A 27,606-nucleotide genomic window follows, 5' to 3' on the forward strand; every position below is an offset into this window, starting at 1 on the left:
TAGTCTTAATTTCTTCATTCTTCTGATTCTATTTACAGTAATCAAGAGTCCTGAGGTCTTCCAGCCTCAGGCCCTATCATATCACTGATAAGGCAACATAGGTCATAGGGAGGGACAGAAAGAAGCTAGCTCAGCCAGCAGCTAGAGGAGCTGCTCTGCTCATTTCTTTCTTTGTTTCTTTCCTTGCTTCTTTCTTCCTTCCTTCCTTTCTTTCTCAGCATGTCACCCAGGAAGAACTGATCACAGAGGCATGGTAAGGCAAATGATAACCTCTCCAGCTGTCTGGGAAGCACACTCGTGAAAAATATTCTCTGAGAAACAAACAGCTCCCATCTTGGTTTATACTTGAAAGACCAGGGAAGAGCCAGTCTTAATCTCCCTCACAGCACTGGCTGTCCTGCTAGTTCTGATATTCAGGAGCAGTTAAACTCCTGTAGTGGTTTGAATGATAATGGCCCCTATAGGCCCATGTAAATCCATAGGTCTCCAGGTGATGGTGCTGTTTGGGAAGGTGTAGGAGCTGAGTCCTTGTGATGGACATTTGTAACTGGAGGCGGGTTTGAAAGTTTAAAATCTCTCACTTGAAGTTCTCTCTCTGCTCTCTGCCTGTGGTTCAAGATGTGAGCTTTCAGCAGCCTGCTCCTGCTAGCATGACTGTTTGCTGTCTCTTTCAGCCATTATGGGCTCTAGCCTTCTGGAATCATAAGCCAAAAAAACCTAGCCAATCAACCAACCAACCACCACCATCATCACCACCACCACCAACAACAAAAACTCTCCTTCTTTAACAGCCTTGGTCATGGTGTTTTATCGGCAACAGAAAAGGAACTAACACAGCCCTGTTCCAGAAGATATTTTGGGAAGATACTTACTGGTGGAGTTGCTGCGTGTCCTTTGGTGGCAAGCTTTAGGAAACAGGAAGCTGCTACTTTGTGCTTCTGGTTTTCCAGACTTTTCTTTAGAGGAAGTTGAAGAAGATTCCTGTGAAAACAGTTCCCATCTTTTTATACAGCAAGTTAGAGTTGACAAGTATGCTTAGCTTAATGGGCTGTTGGCATGGACCAGAGAAATACTTGTTGATTTGCCTCTATCTCTACTAAAGTAGCAGGCACTCTGAGACCTGGATTTAGGACCACTCGCAACCATTTATTCCTAGATACACATTCATTAAACTAAAAGGTAATTAACAATAGAAATTACATAAATATTAAACAAATGCACCAAATGCATATGTCAGGTTCTTCATTAGACATGAGGAATTCAGCAGTGATCACGACAGACAAGAGCTGACCTTGGATAACTGACACTTTAGTAAACAAAGGCTAACCATAAGCAAATATGAAAGATCACGACTGAGAAAGGCAGTGCTCTGATGTGGCTTGGAAAGTGGTGTGAACAGAGAGTGTGCTAGAGATAATGAGGGTGCTACACTGTCCTGAGATTCTACCAAAGACACTCACAAAATTATTGTTGAACATATATTATAGAGCTTTAGAATATTGAAACATCCATGCATTCTTCTGAGCATTGTAAATTTATTACATTACTGATTTCTAGTTGTCAGCACTTAATTTAGAACCTTAAAAGTCATATCAATTGTTTATGATTCTCTTTTATTTCTGTCTTACCATATTGAATGACATCACTTCTTTCATAGCAATGATTTTTTTTTGTATGAATAGTTTCTAGGGCTGGTGTAATCTATAAAATGCTTGCTGAGTAAGGATGAGGACTTAAGTTTGGATCCCTAGTACCATGTGAAAAGCCAGGTGCAGCCTAGTATGCCTGTGTCCATACTGGGGAAGCAGTGGCAGGAGGACCCCTGGAGCTCACTGGCCAGGTCTTGCTGAATCAGTGAGCTCTGGGTGCAGTTTGAGATCCTGTCTCCAAAAAATAAGGTGTAGAGTGAATAAGGAAGTGTTGACTTCTGATCTCTGCACATACAAAAGAGTATACACACACATAAACACAACACAGAGATCACACATACAACATACACCACACACACTCTCACAATACACACATATATGCACACACCACAAACACACATGCACATATACATGAACACCACACACACTACACATTCATATGCATACTCTCTCTCACACACACTCACAAACATACCCCACACATACTACACACACATCACATACACAACACACTTCACACACACTCACATACACGTTACACACACATACACTCACAGAGAGAGTGAGTCTCTATTATATTGAGTATGTTAAACAATATGGTTGGTCTCATTTCACTTTCATGGTGAAAGGAAATATGACTCTTCCTTGTGTGAGAGAAGACTCTGGAAAAGCTTGAATTTTTTTTTCATCTCCTTTCTCCAAGATATTAGAAGTGTATGGTGAGGCAGTCATGTTCTATTTTGTAACTTTACTAGCTATAAAAAACATTGGTTTAACCCGAAAAGCTAGACCCGGATTTAAAAGCATATCTCATGATGATGGTAGAGGACATCAAGAAGGACATTAATAACTCACTTAAAGAAATACAGGAGAACACTGCTAAACAGGTAGAAGACATTAAAGAGGAAGCACAAAAATCACTTAAAGAATTGCAGGAAAACACAAGCAAACAAGTGATGGAATTGAATAAAACCATCTAAGACCTAAAAAGGGAAGTAGACACAATAAAGAAACCCAAAGTGAGGCAACGCTGGAGATAGAAACCCTAGGAAAGAAATCTGGAACCATAGATGTGAGCATCAGCAACAGAATACAAGAGATGGAAGAGAGAATCTCAGGTGCAGAAGATTCCATAGAAAACATCGGCACAACAATCAAAGAAAATACAAAATTCAAAAAGATCCTAACTCAAAACATCCAGGAAATCCAGGACACAATGAGAAGACCAAACCTACGGATAATAGGAGTAGATGAGAATGAAGATTTTCAACTCAAAGGACCGGCAAATATCTTCAACAAAATTATAGAAGAGAACTTCCCAAACCTAAAGAAAGATGCCCTGAACATACAAGAAGCCTACAGAACTCCAAATACACTGGACCAGGAAAGAAATTCCTCCCGACACATAATAATCAGAACAACAAATGCACTAAATAAAGATAGAATATTAAAAGCAGTAAGGGAGAAAGGTCAAGTAACATATAAAGGCAAGCCTATCAGAATTACACCAGATTTTACACCAGAGACTATGAGAGCCATAAGGGCCTGGACAGATGTTATACAGACACTAAGAGAACACAAATTCCAGCCCAGGCTACTATACCCAGCCAAACTCTCAATTACCATAGATGGAGAAACCAAAGTATTCCACGACAAAACCAAATTCACACATTATCTTTCCACGAATCCAGCCCTTCAAAGGATAATAACGGAAAAAAACCAATACAAGGACGGAAAAAACGTCCTAGAAAAAGCAAGAAGGTAATCCCTCAACAAACCTAAAAGAAGACAGCCACAATAACAGAATGCCAACTTTAAGAACAAAAAATAATAGGAAGCAACAATTACTTTTCCTTAATATCTCTTAATATCAATGGACTCAACTCCCCAATAAAAAGACATAGACTAACAGATTGGCTATACAAACAGGACCCAACATTTTGCTGCTTACAGGAAACTCATCTCAGAGAAAAAGATAGACACTACCTCAGAATGAAAGGCTGGAAAACAAATTTCCAAGCAAATGGTAGGAAGAAACAAGCTGGAGTAGCCATCCTAATATCTAATTAAATCGACTTCCAACCCAAAGTCATCAAAAAAGACAAGGAAGGGCACTTCATACTCATCAAAGGTAAAATCCTCCAAGAGGAACTCTCAATTCTGAATATCTATGCTTCAAATACAAGGGCAACCACATTCATTAAAGACACTTTAGTAAAGCTCAAAGCACACATTGCACCTCACACAATAATAGTGGGAGACTTCAACACACCACTTTCACCAATGGACAGATCATGGAAACAGAAACTAAACAGGGACACAGTGAAACTAACAGAAGTTATGAAACAAATGGATCTGACAGATATCTACAGAATATTTTATCCTAAAACAAAAGGATATACCTTCTTCTCAGCACCTCATGGTACCTTCTCCAAAATTGACCACATAATTGGTCACAAAACAAGCCTCAACAGATACAAAAATATTGAAATTGTCCTATGCATCCTATCAGATCACCATGGACTAAGGCTGATCTTCAATAACAAAATAAATAATAGAAAGTCAACATTCACAAGGAAAATGAACAATACTCTTCTCAATGATACCTTGGTCAAGGAGGGAATAAAGAAAGAAATTAAGGACTTTTTGGAGTTTAATGAAAATGAAGCCACAACATACCTAAACTTATGGGACACAATGAAAGCATTTCTAAGAGGGAAACTCATAGCTCTGAGTGCCTCCAAAAAGAAACTAGAGAGAGCACACATTAGCAGCTTGACAACACACCTAAAAGCTCTAGAACAAAAGGAAGCAAACTCACCCAAGAGGAGTAGACAGCAGGAAATAATCAAACTCAGGGGCGAAATCAACCAAGTGGAAACAAGAAGAACTATTCAAAGAATCAACCAATCGAGGAGCTGGTTCTTTGAGAAAATCAACAAGATAGATAAACCCTTAGCCAGACTCACTAGAGGGCACAGGGAAAGCATCCTAATTAACAAAATCAGAAATGAAAAGGGAGACATAACAACAGATCCTGAAGAAATCCAAAACACCATCAGATCCTTCTACAAAAGGCTATACTCAACAAAACTGGAAAACCTGGATGAAATGGACAAGTTTCTAGACAGATACCAGGTACCAAAGTTAAATCAAGATCAGGTTAATGATCTAAACAGTCCTATATCCCCTAAAGAAATAGAAGCAGTCATTAATAGTCTCCCAACCAAAAAAAAAAAAAAAACCAGGACCAGATGGGTTTAGTGCAGACTTCTATCAGACCTTCAAAAAAGATCTAATCCTGGTTCTTCATAAACTATTCCACAAAATAGAAACAGAAGCTACTCTAACCAACTCATTCTATGAAGCCACAATTATTCTGATACCTAAACCACAGAAAGACCCAACAAAGATAGAGAACTTCAGACCAATTTCCCTTATGAATATAGATGCAAAATTTCTCAATAAAGTTCTCGCTAACCGAATCCAAGAACACATCAAAACAATCATCCATCCTGACCAAGTAGGTTTCATCCCAGGAATGCAAGGATGGTTCAATATACGGAAATCCATCAGTGTGATCCAGTATATAAACAAACTCAAAGACAAAAACCACATGATCATCTCCCTAGATGCGGAGAAAGCATTTGACAAAATCCAACACCCATTCATGATAAAAGTCTTGGAAAGATCAGGAATTCAAGGCCCATACCTAACCATGATAAAAGCAATCTACAGCAAACCAGTAGCCAACATCAAAGTAAATGGGGAGAAGCTGGAAGAAATCCCACTAAAATCAGGGACTAGACAGGACTGTCCACTCTCTCCCTACCTATTCAACATTGTACTTGAAGTCCTAGCCAGAGCAATTAGACAACAAAAGGAGATCAAGGGGATAAAAATTGGAAAGGAAGAAGTCAAAATATCACTGTTTGCAGATGATATGATAGTATATATAAGTGACCCTAAAAATTCCACCAGAGAACTCCTAAGCCTGATAAACAGCTTCAGTGAAGTAGCTGGATATAAAATTAACTCAAACAAGTCAATGGCCTTTCTGTACACAAAGGATAAACAGGCTGAGAAAGAAATTAGGGAAACAAAACCCTTCTCAATAGTCACAAATAATATAAAATACCTTGGCATGACTCTAACTAAGGAAGTGAAAGATCTGTATGATAAGAACTTCAAGTCTCTGAAGAAAGAAATTAAAGAAGATCTCAGAAGTTGGAAAGATCTCCCATGCTCATGGATTGGCAGGATCAATATAGTAAAGAAGGCTATCTTGCCAAAAGCAATCTACAGATTCAATGCAATCCCCATCAAAATTCCAACTCAATTCTTCATTGAATTAGAAAATGCAATCTGCAAATTCATATGGAATAACAAAACACCTAGGATAGCAAAAACTCTTCTCAAGGATAAAAGAACCTCTGGTGGAATCACCATGCCTGACCTAAAGCTGTACTACAGAGCAATTGTGATAAAAACTGTATGGTACTGGTATAGCGACAGACAAGTAGACCAATGGAACAGAAGTGAAGACCCTGAGATGAACCCACACACCTATGGTCACCTGATCTTTGACAAGGGAGCTAAAACCATCCAGTGGAAAAAAGACAGCATTTTAACAAATGGTGCTGGCACAACTGGCGGTTATCATGTAGAAGAATTCAAATTGATCCATTCCTATCTCCTTGTACTAAGGTCAAATCTAAGTGGATTAAGGAACTCCACATAAAACCAGAGACACTGAAACTTACAGAGGAGAAAGTAGGGAAAAGCCTCGAAGATATGGGTACAGGGGAAAAATTCCTGAATAGAACAGCAATGGCTTGTGCTCTAAGATCGAGAATCGACAAATGGGAACTCATAAAGTTGCAAAGCTTCTGCAAGGCAAAAGACACCATCAATAAGACAAAAAGACCACCAACAGATTGGGAAAGGATCTTTACCTATCCTAAATCAGATAGGGGACTAATATCCAACATATATAAAGAACTCAAGAAGGTGGACTTCAGAAAATCAAATAACCCCATTAAAAATTGGGGCTCAGAACTGAACAAAGAATTCTCACCTGAGGAATACCGAATGGCAGAGAAGCACCTGAAAAAATGTTCAACATCCTTAATCATCAGGGAAATGCAAATCAAAACAACCCTGAGATTCCACCTCACACCAGTCAGAATGGCTAAGATCAAAAATTCAGGTGACACCAGATGCTGGCGAGGATGTGGAGAAAGAGGAAGACTCTTCCACTGTTGGTGGGATTGCAGGCTTGTACAACCACTCTGGAAATCAGTCTGGTGGTTCCTCAGAAAATTAGACATAGTACTACCGGAGGTTCCAGCAATACCTCTCCTGGGCATATATTCAGAAGATGTTCCAACCGGTAAGAAGGACACATGCTCTACTATTGTCATAGCAGCCTTACTTATAATAGCCAGAAGCTGGAAAGAACCCAGATGCCCCTCAACAAAGGAATAGATACAGAAAATGTGGTACATTTACACAATGGAGTACTACTCAGCTATTAAAAAGAATGAATTTATGAAATTGCTAGGCAAGTGGATGGACCTAGAGGGCATCATCCTGAGTGAGGTAACACAATCACAAAGGAACTCACACAATATGTACTCACTGATAAGTGGATATTAGCCCCAAAACTTAGGATACCCAAGATATAAGATACAATTTGCTAAACGCATGAAACTCAAGAAGAACGAAGACCAAAGTGTGGACACTGCCCATTCTTAGAATTGGGAACAAAACACCCATGGAAGGAGTTACAGAGACAAAGTTTGGAGCTGTGACAAAAGGATGGACCATCTAGAGACTCCCTTATCCAGGGATCTATCCCATAATCAGCTTCCAAATGCTGACACCATTGCATATACTAGCAAGATTTTGCTGAAAGGACCCAGATATAGCTGTCTCTTGTGAGGCTTTGCCGGGGCCTAGCAAACACAGAAGTGGATGCTCACAGTCAGCTATTGGATGGATCACAGGGCCCCCAATGGAGGAGCTAGAGAAAGTACCCAAGGAGCTGAAGGGAACTGCAACCTTATAGGTGGAACAACATTATGAACTAACCAGTACCCCGGAGCTCTTGACTCTAGCTGCATATGTATCAAAAGATGGCCTAGTTGGCCATCACTGGAAAGAGAGGCACATTGGACTTGCAAACTTTATATGCCCCAGTACAGGGGAATTCCAGGGCCAAAAAGTGAGGGTGGGTGGGTGGGAGGGTATGGGGGACTTTTGGCATAGCATTGCAAATGTATATGAGGAAAATACCTAATAAAAAAAAGAAAAAAACATTGGTTTAATCAGTTACTTCCACAACAGTGCATGCATGCACACACACAAGCACACACATGTTGGGGGTGGTGTGGGTGTGTTTCAGGGAACCTATAGATGGGAAACTCGGTAAACAAAAGCATATCTGTGGGCTGTTGAATTTGAATGGCTTGGTAAATGACCTTTGGATATTTTTCACTGGATGTGAAAGCTGTAGCTATAGAGAGCTTAGGGATTTGGGGTCAGGCACTTAGTACTGCCCTGTGCTGGAGACCCCTATTCTATCTAACATAATTACCTGTCTGAGAAGGCAGCTATGGAAGGGCCTGGTTAATTACATGTGCCAAGTGGTACACATTCTCCAACATCTGAAGAGAGGAAGCCCCCCTCTGTCCTGCCTCGAACTCTCACTTGGTGCCTCTTAATCAGCACCCTGTCCCCAACAGCAGGCCAGCTCTGAAGATACTGCTCCCATCTGCCCCATTTATTTCAAAGCTTTCCTCTGCTGTGCCATTGGTGGCAGGCTACTGAGCCTCCCTGAATTCAAGTCCACCTGCATTACATGGCATACAGAGATCTCTCACAGGTGCCAGAGCACAGTTAAGCTCCGTCCATTGGCTGCTGTTCTATTTCTCTTGAATTTTGAAAGAATTTTCTGCAACTAGTGGAGTTAACCTGGCGGGATTTGTAAGCAGTATGGACCCAGAAGTCCAGTAACAGCCTTAAAAACTAAAGCTATATCCTTTCTGACACAAGAAACCACAAATCAATTCCCTTTTATTTCCTGTGAAAGTCAATGTGAAAATCAGAGATTAAGTCTGGGCAGACGCCTAGGCTGTCATTTTTCTATCGAGCAGCAGATGGCGCTGTGTTAACCTGAGCAAGATTACCAATCTTTAACTGTGCTAATATGGGAAATTGTTCAATAGCTATGAAAGCTGTGATTATATACAATAGTAAGTTTGATTTGGTTAAATTCTTAAGGCTCTGATTTCCAAAATTAAGTATATGAACTCTTTCTTTGAGCATATTAGAATATCTCACCTAATATCCAAGAGATACTTTTTTTATTACAACAGTCAGGTAAGGTCATGTCCCAACTCTAATGTGAAGACTCCTCTCCAGTATCAGCTCCATTTCATGCATGCTATTGGGACAATGTATATTAATGTGGCTTTGGGACCTTTGCAGGCCCACTAGGCATGGGAAATAACTACCCATCCAAGGGTGACCCTTATTCTTGAAGCACAATTGAGGTGTGTATTCAGACTGTATATTTCCACTTCTAACTGTCTAATAATATGAAAGTAAAGAGAAAATGGTATACACATGAGACACAGCACACTAAACTCATCTTAAAATAATGTTTAAAAGTTTTTACTGTGACTGTACTTGTGTTATCTATACATTTTTAAATACTTTATAATAGTCTAACCACAGAATATAAAAAATACAGTAAAAAGAACTACATATAGATGCACCGAACTAGCAAGATCATTCACAAATTTTGCTAAAACTTACTATGTACTGGGCCCTCTTCCTAGTTGTGAGAATACACAATAGGCAAGACATGACATACAAGACTCAGCTCTCATGAATTAGCAAAAATGTACTTGAATGATGAAATGATATCTACTTTTTCCTTTCTTTTCCTTTGTCTGGAGTATGTGTATGTTCTTGCATGGGTATGTGTATGTTCTTGCATGGGTATGTGTATGTTCTTGCATGGGTATGTGTGTGTTCTTGCATGGGTGTGTGTATGTTCTTGTATGGGTATGTGTGTGTTCTTGCATGGGTATGTGTATGTTCTTGCATGGGTATGTGTGTGTTCTTGCATGGGGTATGTGTATGTTCTTGCATGGGTATGTGTATGTTCTTATATGGGTATGTGTATGTTCTTGCATGGGTATGTGTATGTTCTTGCATGGGGTGTGTGTATGTTCTTGCATGGGTATGTGTATGTTCTTGCATGGGTATGTGTGTGTTTTTGCATGGGTATGTGTGTGTTCTTGCATGGGTATGTGTATGTTCTTGCATGGGTATGTGTATGTTCTTGCTTGGGTGTGTGTGTGTTCTTGCATGGGTATGTGTATGTTCTTGCATGGGTATGTGTATGTTCTTGCATGGGTATGTGTGTGTTCTTGCATGGGTATGTGTATGTTCTTGCTTGGGTATGTGTGTGTTCTTGCTTGGGTATGTGTATGTTCTTGCATGGGTGTGTGTGTGTTCTTGCTTGGGTATGTGTATGTTCTTGCATGGGTATGTGTATGTTCTTGCATAGGCAGGTGTATGTGGAGGCACCTGTCTAACTCTTCAGTGCTGGATTACAAATTCCCATCACTAAGCCCTAAATTCTGCTTTTTATTTTTTTCTTAATGTAGGTTCTGGGGATTTGAGCTAAAGTCCTCCTGCATATACAGCAAGTTCTTTGGGGGCAGCTATTTCTCCCAGTACCTTTTCCCCCTTTTAAGACAGAGTCTCCTGTAGCCCAGCCTGACCTTGAACTCAGTATGGAGAGGATAACCATTCACTTCTGATCCTCCTGAGTACTGGGATTATAGGACCCAGCCACCACACCCAGCTTAACAGTAGATGTTTGTTACATTGTAATCAGGCCCAAGCTAAATCATTAACATGATATTTATTTCAACTGTTAACAATAGTAGAATCTTTTTTTCTTATAAAAATCCCTTATCTAAAATAGAAATTGTTGGCTAGTCAGATGAAGGTGGCAGAAAAATCACAGGAAACAGAACAAACCATTCCCTTCCCACCTGGATGAGAGGGCAGGGGCTCTGTTAACCTGAGGGAATCTTTCTCTGAGATTTTCAGTGTTGGTTGAAGAAGGCCTGATCCAGAAGAAGCCATCTTGATCCCTCATGGGACTCCATTAATCCCTGGAGCACATTCCTGTCTCATGACTTTGCTCTCCAGGGCAGTGAGACCATTTATTTGGGCCCTCCTGCCTTACCACTCCATATCCCCCAAACAAAGCCATCTCCGATGTAAGTCTCATGGCAGTTGATCTTTTCCCTCAGCAATGTGAGCAGACTGTAAGCTCCAAAAAGCTGCACCTAATGAGGGCCCTGACAGTAAGCATCTGCATAATTGTGGGAAAACTCTTTAGCCTGGTGTGGCTGGAACGTCTCCTTAGATACCACTGTGGCGGACGTAGAAACACACCGATGGATGAAGATCAGACTTTAGTGGCAATGTTGCGTCACTGAGGAAAAAAATTGCAACCTAAAAGTTCCTGAAACAAGGCAATGCACATGTTTTTAGACGTTCTGTGTCTGGAACACCAATGCCACAGTATTCTTATGTGCTCTGAGTTTATTTCATTGCCAAGCTGGAGGCTGAGTAGATGGGTCAGTTGATAAAGTGTTCTTTGTGTGAGATGATAACCTGAGTTTAATCTCTGACACCCACAAAAATGTCTGGCATGATGGTGAACTAATCTCAGCACTGGCGATGTAGACACACAAAGATCTCTAGGGTTCACTGGCTGCCCAGTCTAGCCTAATAGGCAATCTCCAGGCTAATATCATAGCCGGCATTCAAGGAGGTAGAATTTGTAAGGATGACACTCAAGTTTGTCCTCAAACCTCTCTCTCTCTCTCTCTCTCTCTCTCTCTCTCTCTCTCTCTCTCTCTCTCTCTCTGTGTGTGTGTGTGTGTGTGTGTGTGTGTGTGTGTGTGTGTACCCATGTATGCGCACATGAGTATGTATACTCTGTCACAAGAATTTTATTTTAAAAGAAGAAGCTAGAGAGATGGTGCAGCAGTTTAGAACACTGGCTAAACTCCTCCAGAGAACTGGGGTTCAGTTCCCTGCATCCACATGGCAGCTGACAACCATTTGTAACTCTAGTTCCAGGGGACCCAATACCTTCTTACATCACTGTTTCCTCTGGTTTCCATGGGTAACACATGCATGTGGTGCACAGATACACATACAGGCAAAACATACACACACACACACATAATAAATCTCAAACAAGTTGTTGTTTTTTTTTAAGATGTCAAACTTGGTGACCTCCTCACCAGAATTGTGTGAGGAGGTGGAGGGTGGGTCCTGAAGCCTGCAGAGCTGACTTCCTCATGGCTCCGAACTTGCTGTATCATTGCTCGGGGCTCGGTTTCCTTCTCTCTAGACTGAGAAATGTGCTAACCAAACCTTGCCATCACTTACAGCTCTGTACTTTTGAGTGATGATTTTGAGAGACGGTTACGTTTAAAGCCTCCAGGCTGCCTCTTTTTCTGAAATGATCACATATCAGAAAATGATTCATGGGAATCAAACTGCTTCCCTTGGCTCCCAGAGGAGCCTGACCACTCTTGGACAAGCATGTCCTGGGTGGGGCAGCTTCTCATGAAAGGAGTCTCTGTAGGATCCCTGAGAGCAGTTCCACAGAGGCCTCCCTCGGCAGCACACAGAACAGGATTCTTCTGTTCTTGCTCCCAAGGTGGGGCTTCTCTCCATGCTGAGGCTTTGTCACTGAGGTTAAGGGGCTAACAAAGTCATTGGAACACACTTATCCTTGTTTTCATCAGAGACTGAGAGCATGGCAGCAGTTCTGTAGGCAACACGCCCCACTATTACCTAGACCTCCATCTCTGTGCCAACCAGTCCTCGTGGGACCAAATGGCCTTGGCCAAAAAAGTCTTTTTCAACATTAATATTAGCCATATTGCTTTTAGGGACCAACAGCCCTAAACTCTAAAACTGGAAAGCTACATAGTTCCCATGGAATAAGAGGGTGACCCCAGGATGATGGCAACGAATTCTAGGGCATTGTGTCTTACAAACAAAACAATAGGCTCCTACAGATTGGCTGTGGGGCAACTACCTAGTCAAAAGGAAGATGTTGCATATCTGCTAGTCTCCAGGGGAAGTGACAAACACACCCAAGCCTTCCCTTTGATGTTCACCCCCTTATCCACAACATGACCACTGTCACCATGTCCTAACTCCATCTTCTCATGCCTCTTCAGCATGCCCATTCTTGCTCCTGTCCCAGTACAAGGTCCTGGCTCAGGTCAGCCTGCTACCGTGGTATTTGATGCCTTGAAAAGAATCATTCTAACAAATGATACTTGGAAAGACATATTTCTACATAAAGGAACTGGACTTCTTTCTCACACCATATACACAAAGTAATTCACAACAGTCCTATGTCTATAAGAAAGAGGGTTATGATGTGGGGTTCCCTCAGATGCAGCACTCACAGCAACTCCATTCAAAAGAGAACAGAAAAGTTTCCAATGTGGAGGAATGCAGCCAGCAAGCTCCAGAAGTGTCAGTCTTTTCAGTGAGGTCAGCTAGCAGTCCACATGCAAAATGAGCTTTCCCGGTGGAGCAGTGGGACTTGTAAGCCTTGGGAGAAGTTTAGGCTCTGGACTTGTTTTCTCACACCATACATACAAAGTAGTTCAAAAATGGTTCTATGTCTCTAAGAAAGAGGCAGAGCAGTAAAACTCCAAGAAGAAAATCAGGCAAATGGAAATGTAGACCAAATCCTTTCCTGCCCTGAGTTGTCTTTGGTCCTGGAGTTTGTCATAGCAACAGAAAGGAAACAGAATAGTAGTCATGCCAGTCAAGGCCAAGGTGAGGTACTGCTTCATGCAAGCTACAAGGGCTAAAGTCACACCCTCACTCTTCCCACCAGCAGAGAGAAGATACTTGAGAAATGATCCGTAGGCTGGGGAGGTACCCCACTGGGAAAAATGTTTGCCTTGCAATACTAGCACCTAAATTCAGCCCCCAGCCTAGCATGGTGGCACACAGTTACAATTCCACTTCTGGGAAGGTGGCCATCCTTTTAGCAGCTCGATGGCCAGCCTGGACTACTCAGTGCGATCCTGCCTTAGAACACAAGGTGTTTTCTTTCATACCTGGATCCTAGCCTGAAATGTGTAAAAGTGCATATAAATCATTGTTAGCATGGGTACAGCTTACTAATTAGGAAAGTCAAGAGAGAGTGACGTTAGGTAATGGGAAAGTACAGAATACAGGTAAATGGGCACAAGAGTTGTGGGAGAAGATATAAAGCTAATACTTTTTTTTCTATTTTCAACTCCATCATAGTTTCTGTGGAGGGGAGGGGTCAGGTGATGACTAAGTGTATAAAGATGCAGTTGATAGTGAACATATAAAATCCTAATCCAAGAGCCACAGTTTCAGAATGGCCATTCTAAGGGTTCACCGAGATGAGTAGAGTTAGGAACTGAACAGGTCTTTGAGTGGCTACTCTAATCTAGCTGCGAGATATTTTTATTTTAGAGTTCACTGCAATAAAGTAATTTTATAATAAAATCAAAAGAAGAAAGCCATCAAAAGATAAATTCACCTGCAATGATAGATTACATTGTTTCACTACCACTGGGCCTGTCAGTAAAAACTGCAGATAAAACTACTTATATCATGCAAAACTCAGGCAGACTGTGTGGGCTTTCAGCCTTCATCCATCTACATTAGAATCATGGAGATATCACAGTATTGGGAATGGAAATGGGATGACTAAGTTCTTCAAATTCATTCCAGTGTTTTAATAAATGAGAACAACTCTAATAGCCTCTTCATGTCTACTAGTTAGTTGTTTCATTTGCATATTAAAATATTTTAATACATAAAAATGAGGTAGGTGGCACCTGAAAAATAACACCCCAAGCTAACCCCTAGCCTGTACATGAGTGTGCAAACAGGTGGGCCTGCATACACATACACAAGAATCTCCACATGTGTGAACACGTACATATATAACCATACATATACACGAAAATTTTGAGTCTCACACTAAAGGTAAAAATGTAAGGCAATGAAACTGATTTAGAAAACAGGCTGAAGATTTCTCAAAAAAAATGTTTTGTTGTGAATTTTCAAGATAGGTTCTCTTTTTGTGACTCTGCATGTCCTGTGACTCACTATGTAGAACAAGCTGGCAGAGCAATTTACCTGCCCCTGCCCCTGCCTCAGTGATAAGACTAAAGGCATGTACTACTATATACAGAATAATTTGTCAAAAAAATGAATACAGTATTATTTCACTCCTAGGTATACTTTAAAAAACTGAAAACATACACCCATGTAAAATTTCACACAAATGTTTAAAGAGGAAGTATTCATAGTATCCAAAAATAGAAAAGTACTCAGCGTTGATTAAGTGACAGATAGGTAGCTTGGTATATGCATACATTATAATATTATGTGTCAACTACAAGTGATTAAGCGATAATACAGTCTGCAATAAGATGACTGGAAGTGTCATAGTAATCAAAGTAAATCAGTGGAAAATATCACTTATGTGTGACTCCATTTATGAGATGTCCAGAACTATGCTGATAGGAATAGAGTAAGTATGATCATAGTCTCTGAAGCTCATGGTCTTATGGGAAACGGGGGTGTGACAGAGGGTGGGCTTTGGGGAATTTCTAAAACCTATGGGGTTTCTTTTGAGGTGGTAAATGGTTTTAAAGTTAGCAGTGATGATTGTACAATTCTACAGACATGCTGCTGAAACCACAGAATATTATTCACTTAATTATATGATATATGACCTGTATAATAAAACCATTCAAAGTGAGCCATAGTGGTATGTGCCTACAGTCCTAGAATTCAGGAGTCTAAGGCAGATGTTTTTAAAACCACCCATGAGTTCAAGACTAGCCTGTGTTTCATAGCAAGATCACATCCTATCTGTGATGGCCATCAAGAATCCTAGTATCCAGTCTCCAAGGAATATCAACCACTTCCCAAATGATTCTCAACTCTGTCTCTCCACATTCTCAGATATTATTGTAGGAAATAATTGTATAAAACACATGTGGATGTTGGTAGAAAGGTGCCCATCACCACACTTGTAAAACAGGAAACACTGGTAGGTGGGACATTAAAGGACAGGGGAGGATCATGCTTTCCCTGGTTTGGTGACCACTGACTGTGTTCCTTCAGCTAAAGCCAGGTAACTGTTTAACTGTTTTAAATGGGATAGAACCCTGTCTACGGAAAGGCACCACCATCATGCATAGGCAGCAGCTGGTGGCTGCACTAAAGGCTGTGGAGCAGCTTCTTTGCCCGGAGTCTTCTGTGGCTCTGAGCTTATTCGATGAGTGGCTGAATTTGGACGTTGCTGTTTGTAATCTAATGGGATACTACAGAGCAAGAGAGATCTCAGCTCCTTCCTAAGACCAGAGCCTAACAGGACATTCTCTTTGTATCAAGAGGATGATTCAAAGGATTATCTCCTTATTTTAAATATGGAGTAGAGTGGATCCATGCCATCCTGAGGTAGTGAAAGGAAATTATAGTCCGGATACAGCCCTGAATGGAAGCAGGGAGTCCCCGGAGAATTGACAACTACCAGTGAGCACTTGCAGGCGCTTTAGCCTAATTCATGCCACATGGACTCGCAACCCTCCAGACAAGAATTTGGTTAATTCTGCTCCAGGCTAATGATACCCCAGCTACCCCACCAAAGCAAATTTGAATCTTCTGTGAAGGCACCAGCACAGACTGTGCCTACAAAACACCCACAGAGAAAGTGATGGGACATAGGAGCCATCAGAGAAAACAGTTCAATGGAAACAAAGCTCCCCGGAGCATGCCATGATTAGAGAAAGCCAGGAGAACCACACACATGAAAGCCAGGCCTGCACACACTGCAAACTGCACAGTGGGCACAGCACACAATGAAAATTCGACAGGCTTTGTGCTTTAAAGACATCAAGGAAGTGATTAGAAGTTCAGAGGAGAAACAGAAAATTTCTCAGCAGGCTCAAAAAAAGAACTGAATAAATTAATACCCAGAAGTTAACAGGCTGAACAGGGTGTTTAGAGAGGACTGAAGGCAAGGGAACAGAGCTGGGGCATAGTTTTGAAAAATACCCAGATGGCAACACAAAGGTGTGGAAGATACTAATGAGAGCTTAAAACAAAATGTGACACAGTGACAAGTGTATGCATGCAACAAATTTCCATAATGAAGAGACCTGTGTCATCTGTCTATCTTCCATCACCTATCTCTTATCTATTATATATCTATCTATCCATCTATCCTCTGTCTATGTATCTATCTATCTAATACTTCACATGACATTGGTTGAGAGACATTAAACCATAAACTCATTTAACTTGGCAAACCCTAAGTAAAAGAAATAGAAATTAAAGCATAACAAAAAGTTTCTGAGAAAAAGTAAAATCCCCCAAACAAAAACTGAGCTATTTAGTTTTTAAAAGCGGTAGGCAAGATGGAGGAGATGGCTCAGTGCGTAAGAATACTTTCTGGGCAAGCATGAGGGCCTGAGCATGCATCTTAGCACTAAAGGGAAATGCCAGGCATGGCCATGTGTTCACCTCTAATCCCAGCATTTGGGGGGAGGGATAGAGACAGAAGGATTGCTGGGAGCTTAGCCACCATTCTAGCTCCAAGTTCAGTGAGAGACCCTGTCTCAAAAGAATAAAGAAGTTGAGGCACTGGCAAGAAAGCTCACCAATTAAAAGCACTGGCTGCTTTTACAGAGATCAAGGTTGAATTCCTAGCACCCACATGGTGCCTCACAACTGTCTACAACTCCAGTTCCAGGTGATCCAATATTCTCCCCTTCAGGCCTCTGCCAGCATCAACCACACAAGGGGTGAACAGATATACATACAGATGTACATGCTGGCAAAACAAGATAGAACATACATATACATATTATGTATATATATATATATATATATATATATATATACATACATATACACACACATAATTGTGTATGTGCATATGTGTATATGTATATATGTGTGTGTGCACATGTGCCTGTGTATTTCCTTTTACTGCCATTTCTCTAAATCTTGACACAAAAGACAGAAACAAATGCTAAGCAATAAGTCTGTGAACAAAGATGGAAAAAATTTGGTGAAAATGCCAGGTGAAAAGGCCCCTACATAATAAAATTCATCAAATTTTAGATGTTCAAGCTATTTACAGGTGATGCATTATATCATCTCCAATTGGTTACTAGAAGTGTGGATGGCATACATATATATATATATACCAAGTGTATATATATATATATATATATATATGTGTGTGTGTGTGTGTGTGTGTGTGTGTGTGTGTGTGTGTGTGTGTGTGTGTATGGCAGAGAATGATAAAGCAAAAATCTGACATCCTCCTCCAGCCTTTGTAGGCACGTGCATCTGCAATTACACCACACATACACCATATAAATGCAAACCACATACACACAAATTAATTAATTGTTTAAGAGCAGCAAGCAGAAAGAAATGAGAAACTGCCTTCCAACAGGAACCAATTAACTCACTTCTCAGCAAGAACTGTGTAAGACAAACAACAGGAAACAAGTCATTAAAAACCATATGTATGTTTACTTATATGTGTGGGGTTAAAAACAAAAGAACAGAAATTAGATTAAAATTTGGGTACCTACTAACATGTACATACAAGCAATACTAAATAGACCTAGCAGCTTGTGTTTATATGTTAATTCATTTATATACATATATGTAACATTAATAATTAAAGAAAAGGAGATCAATTTGAGAGGGAGTAGGGAGATATAGAAGAAGTGGCAGGGGGATTAGTGTTAGTACACTATACATGTATGAAATCAAAAAATAAAATAAAAATAAAACTTTCACAACAAAAAAAAATGCTAAAGAAAATAAAACTCCTCTTTCTGCCATTCATCTTGGCACCTGTGGAGGCCTGCTGGGAACAGGACTTCTAAAAGCAAGTATGTTTGGAAGGCTGTGGTGCAAGGCTACAAGCAAGGTCTCCGGAACCAAAAAGAGCACGCAGCTCTTCTTAAAATTAAAGGTGCTTATGCCTTATGCTTATGCCTCTACTTAGGCAAGAGATGTGCTTATGTGTATAAAGCAAAGACACAATACAGTGACTCCTGGAGGCAAACCAAACACAACCAGAGTGATCTGGGGAAAAATAAAATGGACCCACGGAAACAGTGGTATGGTTCATGACACATTCTGAAGCAACCTTCCTGCAAAGGCCATTGGACACAGAATCTGTGTGATGCTGTATTCATCCCAGATTTAAACTAATGGAGAGTAAATAAATAAAAGTAAATTTGTTAAGAGAAAGAGAGAGAGGGGGAGGGAGGGAGGGAGGGAGGGAGGGAGGGAGGGAGGGAGGGAGGGAGGGAAGAAGGAAGGAAGGAAGGAAGGAAGGAAGGAAGGAAGGAAGGAAGGAAAAAGAAAAGAAAACTTGGTGCACTTTATAGACAAAACAGATTTATTTATCATTATTTTATGTGTATGGCTGTTTGCCTGTATATATGCACCAAGTGTGTGTCTGTTATCTACAGAGACCAGAAGAGGGTACTGGATCCTGGGGAACTGGAGTTACAGATGGCTGTAAGTTTCCATCTGGGTGCTGGGAACTGAACTTGGGTTCTCTGCAAGAGCAGCCAGTGTTATTAATCTCTGAACCATCTCTCCAGTCCTGACTAAGATGATGTTTTTTATTAAAAAAGGATTAATACTGATTGGTCTGCTCAATAATAACTGGTTTAAATCACAAAATAAATACAGGTGTTCCAAATATGCTCACTCATATTGAACAGCCTCACAAATGGTTAACATCACTAAAAAAAAAAAAAAAAAAAAAAAAAAAATAGAACATGACCCCACGGCCAAGGTAACTTGTAGAAGGAAAGGTTTATTTTGGTTCATGGTTTCAGAAGGATAAGGATCAATCATGGTGGGCAAGTGTGACAGTTGGCATTAGCTGGGGGCTGACATTTTGAACCACAAACAGGAGGCAGAAGGAATGACCTGGCAATCACTCCAGGCTTGGAAACCTCCAAGTCCAACCCTGGTGATTTATTTCCTCCAAAGCCTCCCCCAAACAGCACCACCAACAGGGGACCAAGTATTCAAATGCCAGAGTCTGTGAGGGACATTCTCATTCAAACCATCAAACTCCTTAAGAAGCTGCTAGGTCAGCATAGGCCTAGTTAAGGTAACTGCAGAACGCGGGATCTTCTAAAACACACAAAAAACACTTCCAAAATAATTACATCCAGGATTATCAAACAATTTTTAGCAGTACAAAGAACTATAATGTCAGGCTGGCAACACCACAAATAAATTAGGAGGTATTAAAGAAACTAAGTGGAGAGAAAAGAAGCAATATTTGCTACGATAGTTAATGTTATTAAGGGGGCCCAGAGTGTGTCTGGGTGGTGTATGGCTAGGGAGACTTTCTTGATAGTGGATGATGCTTGGATGATGTAATGATTATGAAATGGTGTGAAGGAACATAGCTATAGACACTGTCTCAAGAGTCAAAAGATGGCAAAGAGACATGTACATTAAAAACTACATAGAACTCCACATGTATTATAGCAATGTCAAATTTTCCATTTTAAGAAGTTCACCAGATGGGCAGTGGTGGCGCACGCCTTTAATCCCAGCACTTGGGAGGCAGAGGCAGAGGCAGAGGCAGAGGCAGAGGCAGAGGCAGAGGCAGAGGCAGAGGCAGAGGCAGAGGCAGAGGCAGAGGCAGAGGCAGAGGCAGAGGCAGAGGCAGAGGCAGAGGCAGAGGCAGAGGCAGAGGCAGAGGCAGAGGCAGAGGCAGAGGCAGAGGCAGAGGCAGAGGCAGAGGCAGAAGCAGGTGGATTTCTGAGTTCGAGGCCAGCCTGGTCTACAGAATGAGTTCCAGGACATCCAGAGCTACACAGAGAAACCCTGTCTCGAAAAACAAAACAAAAAACAAAACAAAACAAAAAACAAAACAAAAAAACAAAAACAAAAAAACAAAACAAAACAAAAATTCACCATTACTCTATTAAATTATGTATAAGTGTGTGGATATGTGCACATGAGTGCAGGTGCCCTTGGAGGCCAGAGACATTAGATCCCCCTGGAGCTGGAGTTACAAGTGGTTGTAATCTACCCGATGTCTTCTGATAGAGTAATGAATACTCTTAATTCTTGAGCCCCCAATTTGCCATTTCGATGTTGTGTGACTGTAACTTTCATTATGTGAGATGTGCTGATGTAGAACATTTGTGAAGACTTGGAAGTTCTCTGTGTCATCTCTGTAATTTCCTGTGAGTCTGTAATCATTTCAAAAGCAGTAAAAATGTATTTCTGAAGGTAGCTGGAAAATACTTGTGCATCTGGAAATTAAGGAGCATCCTTCTAAGAAACTCATGACTCAAAGGAAAGCATACTGGAAACGTAAGGCATTTAGTACAAACTGGTCATGAAAATGTACTTAGCAAACCTTCCAGAGTGCATCTGAAGGAACAGCAATATGTGTAAAAATGAGTTACTATCTTAAGTATTTGTATTAAAAAGAAAAAATGAAAATAGTTAATGAGATAATCATTAAAGAAAACTGAACAGAGCAGATAAGGAACTTCTAAAATAAAGATGAGCATATAATAGAGAACTGAACAAATCAAAAGTTGGTTCTGTTCAAAGCTTTTAAAATGTTAATGCTGCTCCAGAAGAGGTCCCAGGGGTAAGAGAACAGAAACGGCATAAAGGAACATAGCTATTGGTGCTGTCTCAAGAGCCAAACGATGGCAAAGAGACACAGGATACATTTGAGCAATCAGATGAAATTGGGAAATTATGAGAAAGCATGCTTTATCAAAATCAATTCCAGAAAAATTAGGAAATCTTTGTGGCCTTGTAAAAACGAAATAAGCTGGAAAGTCAGCCTCCCCACAAGGAAAACACTGATACCAGATGGCAAAAACTGTTACAGATCATTACAGAAATAAGTCATCTGAAACTTTGGTAACTAAGGACCACATCACATATTTTATGAGATTTGTTATGGTTTGAATATAAGCAGTCCCTAAAAACAAAACAAAATGAAACAAAACAGCACATGCGTTGAAGGTTTGGCCCCCAACTGGTAGATCCAGTCTGATAGAGGATTGCATCCCGAGGCCTCTAGGCTCACCAGTGGATCAATCCATCAGTGGGCTTATAGTGGGTTACTGGGAGGAGTAGATAGAAGGCAGAAACTAGCTGGAAGTATTCGATCACTCTGGGTGTGACCTTGAAAGATGTACCTTGTCTACCCACCTGTCTCTCTCTGTCTCTCTCTCTCTGTCTCTCTCCCTTTCTTTCTCTCTCCTCTCTCTCTCCCTTTCTCTCTCTCTCTCTGCTTCCTAAATGCCAGGAGGTGAACAGATTAAGCTTACCATGTGCTCTCTCTAGTATGCTCAAGTTTACAGCAAGCACAATAATAGATGGCATCCGCTGACACTGGATGGAGACTCCTGGGACCAGAAGATAGAATAAGTATCTTCACTTTAAACTGTTTTCTCCGAGGTATTTGTCACAGAGACAAAAACATACAAGACTGGAAATCTTTCAATACATGGAAAGGAAGCAAACCTTGATACCAACCAACGAAAGAAAAAACTCAGAAATTCCAGTATCATCGTGAGGCACACACAAGCTCGAAACCAGCACAACAATGTGAGACACAATCTCACACATGAATATAAGCTCCCAAATAAAATAGTAGTCAGCTCCATCCAATGATCCAAAAAGCTGTTTAATATTGGGAAATATATGAAATAACATGTAGATTAACAGACTAAAGAGGAATATCAAATAAAAACAACTAAAACAAAACTTTAAATAAGTTCCAGAAGCTACAACTTACAGTTGTAACTTATACAAATCCAGTGTTTGATTTAAAATTACCCATCATTCCCAAACCAAAACAGATTTCAAAATGAGTAAGAAAAACATTCACAGATCTCAACACTGAAATAACAGAAATACTCAAGTTAACTGCCAAAAGTCTTTAAGCAGAAACCAAGAAGTATTGTGAGAAAAATTGTGAGTGTACCTAAAACCAATGAAAAACATGAGAAGGTTCAGAAAAGCAATATGAGATACGAATGATCCAATCAAAATCTTAGAATTGGAATGTATACTTAGAAAATTGAACATACCATAGAGGACTGGCTCAAAGGACAGAAGAGAAAAAAATAAATTAGAAGCTGGAACAAGAAAATTACCAAATATAATGTCCATAGTATATTTATTTATTTATTTATTTATTTATTTATTTATTTATTTTGGTTTTTTGAGACAGGGTTTCTCTGTATAGCCCTGGCTGTCCTGGAACTCACTCTGTAGACCAGGCTGGCCTCGAACTCAGAAATCTGCCTGCCTCTGCCTCCCAAGTGCTGGGATTAAAGGCACCCAGCCCATAGTACCAATTTTAAGAGTAAAAAGAGATTTACTTAAAAGCACAAGATAAATCAAAAATACAATTCAAATAAATTTTCATGCATCCTATAGAATACTAGCAAAAGATCTCATGTTGGTATCTCCAGGATTGTGAAATTTGGAAGGCAGAAGGTAAAGTAGAAAAGTAGCCAAGTGACTGACTACACCCCAAGTGAAGGAAAAGATAGAAAAGGATAAATCTGAGAAGCTGAGATACAACAGATAAACCTAAATAAATTCACATAAAGATAGGCTGTGCATATACTAAGGAAGATGACCCAAGCTAAGAAAGACAAAATCCACTCATTCCTTTTTGCCTGCGGTTCCTAGCATGTCACATACATGTGTGCATACCTAAGTGGGTATAAAAGCAGAATGACTACAGCATTAGGAAGGAGACTGGGGGATGGTCAAGAGAGATCCAGGAGAGGGGACAAATCACCTTGTGACATAAAAACAGGATGGAGACGTGGGGTAGGTCACAAGGGAGAATTGAGGGGACATGGAGGCTGGGGAGTGAGAGGACAGAAGACTCCACTAAAATAGTTTGTTTTAAAACATCATAATGACCAGACTGCAGGGCACGCAGCAGGGCACTTTCATCCACGATGCCTCCTCGAGCACAGTTCACTACTCGCACGCCTTTCTTGCATTGAGCAAAGGTGCTGTCATTCAGCAAGCCTATGGTGGAGAGCAGGAGTGGGGTATGGACAGTTATGAAGTCACAGAGAGGCCAGATCTCCTCCAGCAGCAGCTGCTGAACACCAAAGGAGGCCGCGACTTCAGGAGAGATGATGGGGTCATAGCCTACAGTCTTCATTCCAAAGGACTGCATTCAGGTGGCCACCTCTCTTCTGATTCTGCCGAGGCCAAGAATTCCCAGTGTCTTCCCGTTCAGTTCTGTCCCCATGAACCTCTTCCGGTCCCATTTGCCATCTTTCATCGAAGCCGTTGCCTGGGGAATCTGCCTGGCCAGGCACATGATCATCCCACAGGTGAGCTCCGTAGCACCGAGGCTGTTCACGTTGGGGGTGTTCATGACTAGGATGCCCTTCCTCGTGGCAGCCTCCAGATCCACATTGTCCACGCCTGTGCCAGCCCTGCCCACCACCTGGAGCTTCTCTGCTGCATTGATGACATCAGCAGTGACCTTAGTAGCTGACCAGACAATGAGGCCGTCACAGTCCTGGAGTTCAGCTATCAGCTCCTCCTTACTCAAGTTCTGCTTCTCCACCACCTGCAACCCTCCATCTTGCAGGATCTTCCAGCAGCAGGGGTCCAGGCTGTCACTGATGAGTACTTTGCGCAGATTTGCGAAGGCCATTGCTAGAGTCAGGCCTTAGAATCAGTTGCTCTGGGTGAGCAGAAGCGCTTAGTTCAGGCAGGGCTGGCTCCAGTGACTGGGCCTGGGGTTCCAGGGGAGCAGGGCAGCGGGGAGTGCCTCCTGACTGTGGCCCTGGCAGGTGCCCCCTACCAAACTGTGGGCTTAGTCCAGGGCACCACACCAATGCTGCAGATGCTCAACGGAGCTGTCTTCAGACCAGAGGTGCCACTACGCAGGGGCCAACCCCTGCTCATATTCTGGGCTCAGCCCTCCAACCCTGTGATGCTGCCCACTATGATAGGCCTCCTGGCAGAGGCGGGTGTACAGCTGCTGTCTTACCAAACCCTGGCACGTCACGGGCCTCTCCTCCCTGCTGCCCAGCCTGGAAACATGGAAGCAGCATGTATTGGAGGCTTTCCAGTTCTGCTTCTGACCCTGGGGCTCAGCACTCCCAGCCCCACAGGCTCTTCTGAAGAAACCCGCTCACTGTGACCTATAGAGAGAGGGGACCCCAGAACCAGGGCATCTGCCTGAACTAATATCTAGTAAAGAATCTTAACTCCAAAAAAAATCATAATGATATCTAAGCCTTTGTATGCTAATTTAAATGTTTTAATTTTAAAAAGACATTTTAGCTAAATTCGCCAATAAATGTTTGGAGGAATTGACACTTAGCACCTTTCACTTTCACAAGCATTGCATACAAACATCTCCGTTATTCAGGTAAGCCTCCTTTAATGGCAATTCAATAAACATTGTCATTTTTTTCATAATGACTTCTCCATCTCTCCTTTCATTATTTCCTAAACATTTTATAATGTAATCATAAATACCATCTTTTTTAATAGTGCTGTTTCCAAATTGCAGCCTTCTAGCATATGGGATGCAATTTTTAACTGTTCTTTTAACTCACATTCTGTTTGTTACTGTAGATTCACATAAATTTATAAGGAAACAATGCAGAGAGACTCGAGCGCTTTCCCACCATTCCCTCCAGTGGTATCACCCGAGAGATGACAGCCCAGTGTCACTGTTAGGTCATGGTCACCACCACACAGAACCTTCCTATTGTGCTTTACAGCCAAAATCTGGTCCTTGCCTCTAGCATTTCTCCTAGATTTTCTGAACATTTATAGTTTTACAGTTCTTTTAGGGGCCTGTGAGTCCAGCTACCCACAGTTACCAACAGGCAAAGCAAGAAAGCAGTCAAGAAAATGAGTTTGCTCTGTATGATAAAACACCAAGGAAAAGGAAGGCCTGTGGATACCTGGAGTGGACCCTTACACAAGTCTTACAGACAGCTCTAACATGCTACCCTGAGGACTGTAGAGCCACCTCCACCACCACCTTTATCAGGGGGACACAGCAGGAAATCATGCCACCTAGCTACTAAGGACTCATTTGCCTACATGGCAGAAAAGACCTAGGTTCTACAACTTCTCCTGTCCTCCTCTTGTGCAGCAAATGGTCACTCACTGGGCCCCAGGAAGCTCCTTCTGCCCCATCAGTCAGTACCTCATGGACCCAGTCAGCATCTGGTAGTATGATGAGGATAAAACCCAGCAGAATACAAACACAACAAAATTACAGTGCCGTGGCAACCAACATTCAAAAGAGCTGACCAGAACTACGTGTTTCACCTACCTACCCAGAGTGCTGCACAGAACAGCATCATCTCTACCAGAACAACCTAAGTGTCCCACATGCAACTGAAGGCCAGCATTTACAGCCTGGAGAGCTAAGAGCGCACTATTTGGAGAAGTAGATGGTGAGTGAATCCCTAGATAAGCCAGGTGCTGGTGTTGTCCGACCAGGACTGTAAAGCAGCCACCATCAAAATGCTTCCTCCACCACTTACAAATCCTCTAGAAACAAACAAAAATTAGACATAATCGAGGTGTTAAAGGGGTAAGTAGCAAGATACAGGCTTCTTTGTACTAGACAATGCCACAAAAAGAGACACAAGAGATGCTAGAACTGGACAAATCTAGCCCTAACAATCAACATCATGGGACCTCATAATCAAACCTTAAAAATCAAAAGCCAAGTGCTTCAAAATAAGTAGAGTCAAATGACACATCTCTAAGGAAACACTGTCACATCTGAGCACACAGAAGGCAGAAGGAAAGACGTGCCAGGATCTAAGCACAGAAAATAAGTGTCAGCCAGAAATGTAGTGTGTCTCAAAGCTCTTCTTCCAGATAATCCCAGCACTAGGGAGGTTGAAACAGGAAGATTACCATAAGTTAGAGGCCTATATATAATGTCTCAAACAAACAGGCAACCCTTTACTCATCCTTTAGGCACAAATAAGAAACAGAACATATTCCTAGATGGATGAAAATAAGGATTTATTATAAGTCACTCTATTATTAACGATTGTCCAAAGCAGAGGTTCTCAACCTTCTGTGGCCCTTTAAGACAATTCCTCATGTTGTGCTGACCCCCCAACCAAAAAATTATTTTTGTTGCTTCTTCACAACTGTAACTTTGCTGCTATTATGAATCATAATGTAAATATTCATGTTCTTGATGATCTTAGGCAACCCCTGTGAAAGGGTCATTACCCAGAGGGGGTAACCAATTGAAAGCGGCTGGTCTAAAGCGAGTTTCCAAATAGAAAGAAAATGACAAAACAGCTAGAACCTCCAGAAAGGAAGTAAGAGTGTTGGGACATATGAAAACAATAGATTCTGTCACCAGTATGAGTTTAGTAATATTTATGCTTGAAGCAAACAGTATATCTTCTGTTGTGGAGCTCAAGCTATAAATTCTTGGGAGGGTAATATAAAAGTTAGGAGAACCAAGGGACCCATGCCAACTAGTTTTTGTCAACTTGAGACAAGCTGGAGTCATCTGAAAAGAAGAAATCTCAGTTTTAAAAAAAATTGCCTCCATCAACTGAATGGTAGGCAGTTCTGTGAGGCATTTTCTTGATTAATGATTGATGTGGAAGGGCCCAGCACCATGTGTGTTATGCTGTCCCTAGGCAGGTGGTCCTGGAATGTATGAAAAAGCTAACTGAGCAAGCCAGGAGGAGTAAGTTGGTAAGCAACATTCACCCACGGCCTCTGCTTCAGTTCCTGCCTCCAGGTTCCT

The 27,606-nt window shown here is 41.3% G+C and overlaps 1 protein-coding gene and 1 pseudogene across 8 annotated transcripts in view; both read right to left on the reverse strand.

Annotated features, from left to right (window-relative positions):
* The window catches only part of Il16 (interleukin 16), a 103,210-nt gene that overhangs the window by 44,394 nt on the left and 31,210 nt on the right, over positions 1-27,606 (reverse strand). For all 8 annotated transcript variants that reach the window (XR_001785481.2, NM_001360088.1, NM_010551.4 and 5 more), the window contains one exon: positions 873-981. Coding sequence is in view for 6 of the 8 variants with exons in the window: in NM_010551.4 (NP_034681.2) it covers positions 873-981 (109 nt within the window). In the remaining 2 variants the exon portion in view is untranslated. The remainder of the gene's footprint in view (positions 1-872; positions 982-27,606) is intronic.
* Positions 23,675-24,699, reverse strand: Phgdh-ps1 (3-phosphoglycerate dehydrogenase, pseudogene 1; annotated as a pseudogene).

This window comes from Mus musculus, chromosome 7 (genome assembly GCF_000001635.26).
Source record: "Mus musculus strain C57BL/6J chromosome 7, GRCm38.p6 C57BL/6J".
In the NCBI taxonomy this organism is placed as follows: domain Eukaryota; kingdom Metazoa; phylum Chordata; class Mammalia; order Rodentia; family Muridae; genus Mus; species Mus musculus.